The sequence below is a fragment of the Thunnus albacares genome, chromosome 3 (genome assembly GCF_914725855.1).
Source record: "Thunnus albacares chromosome 3, fThuAlb1.1, whole genome shotgun sequence".
In the NCBI taxonomy this organism is placed as follows: Eukaryota; Metazoa; Chordata; class Actinopteri; order Scombriformes; family Scombridae; genus Thunnus; species Thunnus albacares.
Window position 1 is genome coordinate 21,481,871 of NC_058108.1, and position 9,839 is coordinate 21,491,709.

At 37.6% G+C, this 9,839-nt stretch overlaps 1 protein-coding gene across 3 annotated transcripts; it reads right to left on the reverse strand.

Moving 5' to 3' along the window:
* Positions 1-77: 77 nt before the first annotated feature.
* Positions 78-9,484, reverse strand: bdh2 (3-hydroxybutyrate dehydrogenase, type 2). Of its 3 annotated transcripts, none has more exons than XM_044346954.1 (10): positions 9,396-9,484; positions 5,481-5,574; positions 4,317-4,395; positions 3,365-3,461; positions 2,303-2,411; positions 1,883-1,943; positions 1,595-1,708; positions 1,152-1,210; positions 885-977; positions 78-409 (listed from the first exon to the last, which is right to left on the reverse strand). In XM_044346954.1, exons 2-10 carry the CDS (start codon positions 5,550-5,552, stop codon positions 356-358), a joined length of 738 nt encoding a protein of 245 aa, XP_044202889.1. In that variant the 5' UTR covers positions 5,553-5,574; positions 9,396-9,484; the 3' UTR covers positions 78-355. The 3 variants fall into 3 exon arrangements, with proteins under 3 accessions (XP_044202889.1, XP_044202888.1, XP_044202887.1); XM_044346953.1 differs by lacking the exon at positions 9,396-9,484 and adding an exon at positions 9,366-9,386; XM_044346952.1 differs by lacking the exon at positions 9,396-9,484 and adding an exon at positions 7,926-8,111.
* Positions 9,485-9,839: the final 355 nt, after the last annotated feature.

A 9,839-nucleotide genomic window follows, 5' to 3' on the forward strand; every position in this document is an offset into this window, starting at 1 on the left:
TATACAGTCAAAACAGTGAAGACATTAACATATTTCATTATTAATCATACTGAAATTAACACAATTGCTCTGTTTGGTATTTAACAAGGAATATGTTTATTAAAAAGGTAGCAACATCAATATAGCTGTGACATTCAATTTATTTGTCAGTGTTTTGGCACTACATAGACACATTAGCAGCATAGATTTAAGTTGGAAAATCTCACAAAATCTTTGAAAATAATATGCAAAATCAAAAAAGTTAGCATGCCAGCAAATTGTGCACACTTTTCTTTGATTTAGGCACTTGCATCCAAAAAAAAAAAAAAAGAGGATGCAACTGCACAACTGAGATGATGAGTTTGCCACATATTCCTCAGAGTCTCCAGCCTCCATCGATGATTTGCTCAGTCCCAGTTACATACGCTGACTGTAGAGGAGCCAAGACGCATGTCAGACAACTGGGAAATGTTTTCACCGATGACAAATTAACAGCAACTTTGTATTTATATGTTTGTAATAATTCATTTTTAACCAGACACTGAAAAACATGTTAATTTATTTTATTTTTCAAAATCGTACTATTTTATCATTACTTGGTAAAATATACTGTCTGTATATTTTATATCCCACCATGATTTAGATTTAGTTTCAAAGCCTTCGCCACACTACCAAGAACACAGTTCTGGTGAGTAAATGCTGAATCCTTTATTTATTTTTTGTTGACTTAAAGGTTGTTAATTCAATGAAATCCTATGAGTATCCTACAAATATCCACTATGTGTTAGTTTTTAACTAAAGAATCTAAATTTCCAGAGCAAGTACAGAGACAATGGCACGCCCAGCTCTGCTGTGAATATATCATATACGTACAAAATATTGTTCTTTTATCTCTAATCACTCACCTCATCTGAGGCCAGGTACACACACAGGTATGCCACCTCTTCAGCTGTGCACATTCTGCCAGTTTTCTGTCTCGCCATGAAATCCTTATAAGCCTGAGGAGTCACAGAGAAAGAGGAGTTACACATGCAGCATTCCTTATCTTCAACAACCAACTATCAGGATTTCCTCTGGCTGAAATCAAGATAAATGTGACTGTTACATGACTCAGGCAGGGATTACTGTCAAATGAATAAGTAAATTATAGAGTAAATCAGAGCCTACAGTACCTGTTCTGGGTCAGGTTGGGCCTGGATCCTACCCCTCAGTGATGGAGTATCAACAGTCCCTGAGGAAATATAAGAGAACAAGCCTGGCTTTCACCTCACAGTCTCAATATAACACCATACTGAAGACAGAAATGCAGATAGGCTGTGACTGATTTGATGATTTTTCATTTATAATAAAAATCCTCCCTGTTGGAGTTTTCAGCCTAAATCACTAATTTGTGCAGCAGTTATTTAGACAGGTTGTGGAGGCACAACCTTAGGGCTTGTGCTGTATATCTTTGGAATACATAATGTCAACAAATACAAAAAGCCCTTCAATTTTTCCAAAAACATCACTTTTATTTTGTCTCATTATCTAAGTGGTAGTAAACTTGAGCAACAGTTAAGGAAGATTAAAAAGGACACAGCGACATGGTTTATTTTGCTGGGTGTTCGTGACTCACCGGGACAAACACAATTACAGCGAATGCCTTGCTCAATGAAATCAGCAGCTATAGATTTGGTGAGCCCAATCACCGCAGCCTTGGAGGTACTATAGACACACCGGTTCACAACACCTGTGGCAAGGAAACACATATGTCACTCACACACAGGCACAGGCAAAGCAATTATCTGAGATAAGAGGATTACAATGAACATGGTCATACTTCAGCGACTTAATGTCCCTTTAATTGAGCAGAAGATTTGCTATAGAAACATGTCCAGTGAGATATGTGAAAGATCTTTTTTACCTTTTATGCTTGATGCAACAGATGCCATGTTTATGATGTTTCCTGACTTTTTCGCCAACATCTAGAATGACAAAATCAATTAGGAATGTGGCGTCTAAATTGATTGAAATTGGTATAATGAAGATTAAAATTATGTAACAATCTTAATTTTTATGTAACAAAGAACTGACAAATGTGCTATGATCCAAGTTAAAATTCCCCTTTGAGACAGTTTGGTTAGTTTGCAGCTAAAGCTGGATTAGTGATTGGGCAGTCGCCGCCCATCATGTCACAGGCTCAGAGTAATACTGCTAATCCCAGAGGACAAAGGATGAGAACGAAATAAAAGCATATGTCACTCGATTTACAACGGCACCTATTTTGTTCTCTTAGTAACAGGATAAAGTATGTTGAGCATTTGGCAAAGTGGGCAAAGGTCACCTTAGGCAGGAAAGCTTTGCACATGAGGTACATGCTTCGCACATTCACATTCATTGTGAAGTCCCAGTCAGCCTCTTCACAGTCCAAGATGGAGCCATGGTGCACAAACCTGTATACAGTACATGACACATTGACTGGAGCAGTAGTGTCACACCGTTACATATGAAATTATAACACAGAATCATCTGAACACGTGGCTATAACTAAAAATGTCATATAACTCATCTGTCAAAAAGAATGAAAACATAGAGGAGCTTAAGAGACAAGTTATAAATTATTGAGCTAAAAATAAATGCTGGTCGAAATGCTTCGTTCGCCCCCTTCAACATTTTACTGAGCCTCAAAGGTGACAATTTAGAGACCTTTCTTAAGGAGATTGACAAAAGGTCAAGTAGAGGTTAAACCTTAACATATAGGGATTTTGGAAATGAAGTTAAGCATGAGATGGATAAACAAGCTTAATGTGGAGACCGCATGTTGGCGGCACAAATAGAACTGCAATTTTTTTGCTATGCATTGATTTTACATTCAAAGATAAGGCTGGTGATATTCTATATTTTTGTTTTTGTCAATAAATCCCATGAAAAGACCAGAACCAACGATATGTTGTCAGACTTCTCCTGCCTGTCTGCGGCAAGCTCATTAGTTCCTACTGTAAATCTTTAAAAACTGATACCAAGTATGAAATTTCATTCTTAAATATGGATACGTAATTTTCTTAAACAGCTGGCTACTGTAGTTTCTAGCAAATGTCACTCAAACAGGGGTAAATAGTGCATTTGTTGAAATCTAGTTTAATGGTAATGCAGGAACATGCGGTGCAATAGTGGGTCTTATTGATTGACAACAATGGAGGTCTGTGAGTCACACAGGGATATATCCAGCTTTGGATTCACAGACAAGACTTGTTAACAGGATCTGTTCATGGTTGGTTTTGTTCTTTTCATAGGTTTTTTAATGCTAAGATTGAATATCCTAATTATCATTTAAGCAGAGCGGATGAGTATTACTCCTTGTGGAAATCCAGGACAACATTAACATAATAGGAAAAGGTGAAAGTACCCTGCAACATTGAACAGCACATCTACATGGTCATGTTCCTTTGCCAGAGATTCCACTTGGTCCTTCTTAGTCACATCCACCACCTTAGTCTTGATACCTGTTGATGAAGCAAAAAAGAAAAAGTCCCGATTATTTTGATGTCAGTTGCACTGTTTTTAAAATAATTTTAAAAAAACACATTATCTTGATTATTTAGCAGTTAAATGCAGGAAGTATTAGTTTAAGATGTAGCAGTCACAAAATCATACTCACTGCTTCACATTCACAAAATTACACACATATTCACTCCAGGCAGCTACCCAGAACAACGTCTATTATAGGAAGGCAATTAGAGGTGAAGTGCTTTGCTTGTGCGCTACCTGAGGTGTTGAGAGTGCTGAAAGAGTTCAAGAGACTGAAAAAGGCTATTTTCTGCAATATGTGTGCTACTTAAATATATAGCTGCCTGGTTAGGTGTATGTAAGTCCATGTTCATCTACAAAATCAGTTATCCTGTAGATATTTTAAAGCGTTCATGATGAAAGGTCTCCTACAAAGCCATAAAATCAGCTTAAAAGATTATTAAAAAAAAGGGACATACATTGAAGATACTGTAAAAAATGAGCAACAAAGAAAAGTAGAGAATGTTGTAGCATATAGTATGTTTTAACGTTATATGATATTTAGCTTAAGATATGATGAGGCTGAACACTTGTAGGCAATCTGCTAAACTGAAACTTGCAAAAATAAACTTGAATAAAAGATTTGTTGAAAAAACAGACAAGTACAGTGTTAAGATAAACTACAGAGATGTATCAAATCTATCTTGCAGCCAAATTACAGAGGTCAGCTCGTGATGATAAAGTTGTGCAGGAATTTGAGTGAAGGGGGAAAATCTCTAACAGGGATCCCGACTGCATCACACTGGTTAACCAGCAGATGTCAGACTCAGACCTCCAGAGATGGTATCTACCTTGAATGCCGTCCAGCTCCTTCAGCTTCTCTCCATTGATGTCTGTTGCGGTGACTTGAGCTCCCTCCTTTGCAAATGCCTACAGTTCAAATACTTGAGTCAGTTCCAAGTGGTTCCCCAATGCCTGCACATAATGCTTTAAAAGTCCAGGGAAATATGGTTATGATACTGTGATTCAATCAAATCATTTTAAATTCTACAAAACATTAGGCTGTTTTGTTTAAATACGCAAAGAAAAAAGAGAGAGTCTGAACCGCTGTTTGAATGAAAAATGCTCAATTCCTCTGACTTCAGGCAATAATTCAGGTCACAGTGCTAACATCAAGATCTCATTACCAAGTATCTATACACACAGAATGTCAATTTCTAACCTTAATCCCTCAAAACCATCAATTTAAATCCATTCTACCTCCAGTCAGGCGATTGCTGATGGAGAAGTTGCATCATTAACCACAGAGGAGATCATGTAACACAACCACCTTTTAAAGCCTAAATGGAAAATGTTCAATAGACCTTGCACTCTATTATGCAACCTTAATACTATGTGATTAGAACTGAATGGTCTGAGATGGCGTAAATGGATCCGTCTGTATTTGAATTCCTCCACACTACAGAAAAACACAAATCCCTGTAATACAACACACCATTTCACCCACTTAAGGACATCACTTGAAAGAAATGGAACTGACAATGACCCAATCTTGACACAGATATGTGTGAGATTTTCTAGTGTTTTCCTATCTCTTTGGCAAGAATATTACCAGAGGACTGCGCACCTCTTGAAGCTGTGGTTACATCTTCTCAAGAATCACAAGACCTGATGTATTTACAGTACATACACAACATAAAGTCTATAATCTCCATGCAAGATAGAAAGCAGTGTCATTATAAAACAGTGTATTGATCATATTTTCATCATGACAGCTTGGTAAAACTAGGACTTCTGCTGGCAACAAATGTGCACTGTAATTTGGATTTTGGATCACCATTACTGTTGCAGTTCAGCATCATTAAAATCTGCTGCTTGCATACACAGAAACTGGTTGAAATATGTAAGGAGACTCAAAATATACATATGCATACGATAAGCTATTAAATAAGCAATTTCCCTCCATGATTTGGTATAAAATACATCAGTGAAAAGTTCTTAATAAAGCTCATTACTATTGCAGCAGCACGTCCAATCCCCTGTGCGGCAGCTGACAACACGATCACTTTCCCATCCAGGCGGCCCATGGTGCACCGTTAACTGCAGCTGCTGAGAAAAAAAAAAAAATACACAGATGAAAACAGAGTTTGAAACAATCACAGATTAATTTTCATGATGAAGGCTCTTTTTCTTAAGAATAAACATGTCCTGCTGAGTTTTCATTAGATACACAAATGTGTTTACGAAGGATTATTTTGGATGCAAGTCTGCAGTTAATGATAAATGTTTCCATTTATTGATTCAAATACAGGAAATTTCATCCCATTTGCTGTTGTAATGTCTATTGGAAAACAGGATATCAGTGGTAAACCATATATCCAGTTAATGGAAGATTTCCCAGTACACTTAACATTATCTTCATTTGACACACAGGAAGTGATGGAGTTTACACTTCCAGTGGTAATAACAGTTGTTTGGAGAAACTAGAGGAACACAGTTTCACAGATGTATTACACTGTATGTGTATGGGCAGCCAAAGCCACCATGGCTGAAGATACAAAGAAACAGCACATACACACTCAAACTTTACCAACAGAAAGAGATTGCTAAGTAATATCTGAGACGTGCAGCGCAATATAACCATAAGACAAAGCTCTTAAAAAATTAGCTGCTTTAAGTTAATCTTTTGTTGCGTAGCCCAATTGTGAATGCTCTGTTCAGCCATGAGGTAATGATTGACAGGCTATTTCTCAACACTAATCTTTCAGCAGAGATGCCTCAAAATTTGCAATATGGTTCTACAGTGGGGAATTGTATTTGATGTCTCACAGCTTCAAAGAAAAATCAGAAGCGAAACCTTCAACACAGATTACGCGGTGTAATATCAGATCTTATCAATCTGAATTCATTAGGCAACTGTCCATAACAGTTTAAAGTCACAAAGTAATTTTTTAATCACAATATCACTCATAATGACATGCAGACTAAATATGTTTTCTTTTATCTTCAAGGTCATGTTTATCACTGTAATATGCAAATATTCTTTAATATTCAACAATGTTAATAAACCTTCGAGGATAAAATTCGAAAAATTTCACAGCAAAGACCTGCGACCATCCTCTCTTGAAATGGAGTGCACTCTTATTCTAGTCCGGAAAGGGTAGTTGGAAATTACTGTTTGAAACTTAATTTCCTTTATGACCATATATCTCTATTACCATCGCAGGCAAACCCAAAATGCAGTTTTTTTAATGTCCGCAGCCTAGGAAAATCTACTGCATAGGCACAATATTTCAACCATATTTTAAAATAAAATCACCACAGCAATTTCATTTTCATTTAAGTTTGAGACACCAAGCCAGCAGCTGACCGTAGGGTGCCATTGGGCTCTTGTGTTGCAGACCATTGCAGCAGTTTCATCTTTGTGTCTGGCTCAGATGGCTCTAGTCAGCCCTCATCAGCTGCTGTTTCAGTAGGTTGAATCAGCATTGCAGGAAGTTAGTGAGAAACAAGTGGCTATTTAACCAAGTCAGTAATTTCACCCATTTAGTGCAATTATCCCCCCGCTTTTAATTTTCTCCTTCAACAAGCACAAGATTAAGAGTAAGTCACAGTCACAGACCTACAAATGCCATTCAAATTTTATTATTTTTCTAATTAGACATATTCTGTATTTTGTATTTCAACCATGGAAATACTTAAATCTCACATACATATGTCTCTCTGTGTTGCTCTTTGGGGTACAAATATAGACTACATTTTACTCATTATCGCCTCTCATGCAGGTGCAGACACATGCATATGTTGGAGGTCGGCTGGTCACTGACAATACAGTTTACAATGTGCTCAAGTGATCAATTAGCCTAACAGGAGATGTGAGGCAACATAAGTGTTTTTCTATGTTATGGTTAGGTTGTTGTGGTTGGTTCGGTGTGTCAAAGCACTTAAACTTTTAAATCATGTGTGAGCCAATTAATACACATATGTGCATATGCATTAAGCCAAATAATGCCTCATACTAGAGATGCATGCCACTTAGTGTAGTATCTGTATGATGAGTCAAGCTTTCAGTCAGGACCAAGGCTTTAATGGTGCAGATACGAATGACAGCTCTCCTTTACAGTTGCACTTTGTCAAAAGAAATGGGACTATTTCTTCAGCACATACATCTGCTACTGAACAAGTCCGTGCATATCCTAACTATTCTGATGATACTTCTATCGATTAGCATACTTTTGAGCCAATTTCTTTGATTTTGATCGTTACGCAATAAAAAGTTCACGTGTTTCCATGGTACTACTGTTTTTGTACAGTCTATGGTTACTATAGCACGTGAAAAGGCAGGTTGCTTTCTTCATTGAAAACAACCTGTAACGGTTTTCACAGGGAAATTTCAAAAATGCTATTCATACGCAGGAAAGTGAAGTACCAGCTTTGGAGAACAACTTTTGGACACTCACCCTCTATTCTGTTCCGACCTATGGGTCCGACACAGTGAAAGACGAAGCTCAGAGGAGTCCGTCACGTGACCCTCTGCTCATCACTGCTATTGGTTGCCGAACAGGAAATGTCCGCAACAGAGGTTTGTTCAGGATCTTGCTTTAAGCAAGCTTCTCTTTATACTGCCATGTAGGCCATTTTTATACAGTCTATGATGTAGGCGAAGCGGCAACCTCCGGGGCTCAAAAATGAAGCCAATGCGTAAGTGCCAAAACCCTGCATTCTATCTAATGGCCATCAGGAGGCGACTCCACTGGCCGCAAAAATAAGTCCGATTGTAACGAAGTCTATGAGAAAATAACCCAACTTCTCACTTGATTTATTACCTCAGAAAACAGTTTCCTAATGAGTTTTTGGTCTCAATCGCTAGTTTCAAATCTTTGTCAATACAGCATGATGTTCATTTTGTAAGTTATGGCCTCATTTAAAATAGTTAGTAAAATAGACTACAAAGCAGCGATGGCCAAAGAGAAAAACCTCCTATCTGAAAAGTGCACTTTTTTGAGAAAACTAAAAAAAACTTTTCTTGCAGAATGCTATTTGTTAAGGATACCCAATTCATATACACTGTTTTTGGACTATATTACTATATTATGTGTCAACAATACCGACTAGATAGTAATGCCTCGCAAAGTGCAGATAGGAGCTTTTGCACTTGGTGCAAGTTGGAAGAGGTTCTACAAAACGATGCTCTAAATTAAGTTAATAATTAAAATTAAATTAAAAATAAAATTAAGTTTGTTTTCAGATAAAAAAAGATGTAGTAAATGTAATAGTTACTACGTTGTAGTATACTAGGGTCAGAATTCCTTAAATTCAGTTTATTTGCTTCCTTGTCCACTGGAAATGAATATTCAGTGATTGTGTAACCCACTCGTGCTGTAGCCTCTCTACACACCCAGGGACTCTGCATTCGTGTTTTTGTTTTGTTGTGTGACTTTTCTGTCACAACGAAGGGCGGGATTATCTTGCAGACAGACTGAATATGAGTAGCCTTTCTTGTTCTCATCATCCAAAGTGAAATCCGCCAATCAGAAAATTCTGCAGATAGGAGGTTTTGCGCTTTGGCCATCGGTATGCTCTAGAGCGTGGCTACGACATGACTGACTAGTCGCTACCATGGTGACAACGTTGGTTACGTAATGTAACCATTGCGTATAGGCGTAGCTGCTGCAATTTCACAGTGTGTTCTCAGTTCACTAAAGTTAATTGTAACATTGTGGTCGCCTAAAAACAGTCTTGTTCAGCATTTAATTGTAATAAAACACCCACCAATGAGTCGGATGGTCAGTTTTTCTGGTGAGTACATTTTGTTTTAACGGTTTTAGGCCTGTTTTTCGCTAGCGAAAAATAGCATTAGCATTAGCATTATCACTGTTAATCATAGATTGTAAATGCACCGTGTTAACCAAGCTAGCAGCTAGCCCTACGGTCAGCTCATGGGTCGGCTCCATCCTCTCGTCCAAATATGGTAACTTCTGGCTCCAAAAGTCAAACATGGCGACGGCCAAATCCAAGATGGCGATGGTCAAATCGCTACACTCTAGGCGTTGTCGCTGCCCGATTTGCATCACGTATGCGTATCACGGCTCGATCTACACCGCGCATGCACGTAAACTTTGACAGCTACGTACGGCAACTCCATTTTTTTATTTTACAGTCTATGGATTTAAGAAAGTGGAGCAGATAGCAAGTGAGTTTACACTTCTACTGACTGTTTTTATGTCTTTTTTCTGCAAGATAAGGTATATTTAATTAACCTTGTATAAGCATTGTAGCTACTTACTTTTAAGTACTCCTTTTAGAGCTGTTTAATGTGTGCATATGGACACTATTGCAGTGAATATCAGTTATGAATAAATAGTTATAAAGTT

Coding starts and splice junctions, on each gene's coding strand:
- bdh2 (XM_044346954.1), bottom strand. CDS start 5,552: ATGGGCCGCCTGGATGGGAAAGTGATCGTGTTGTCAGCTGCCGCACAG. Junction 3,462..4,316: donor GGAGCTGGACGGCATTCAAG/GTAGATACCATC, acceptor CTTCATCAACAG/GTATCAAGACTAAGGTGGTG. Junction 1,211..1,594: donor CTGTAATTGTGTTTGTCCCG/GTGAGTCACGAA, acceptor ATATTTCCTCAG/GGACTGTTGATACTCCATCA.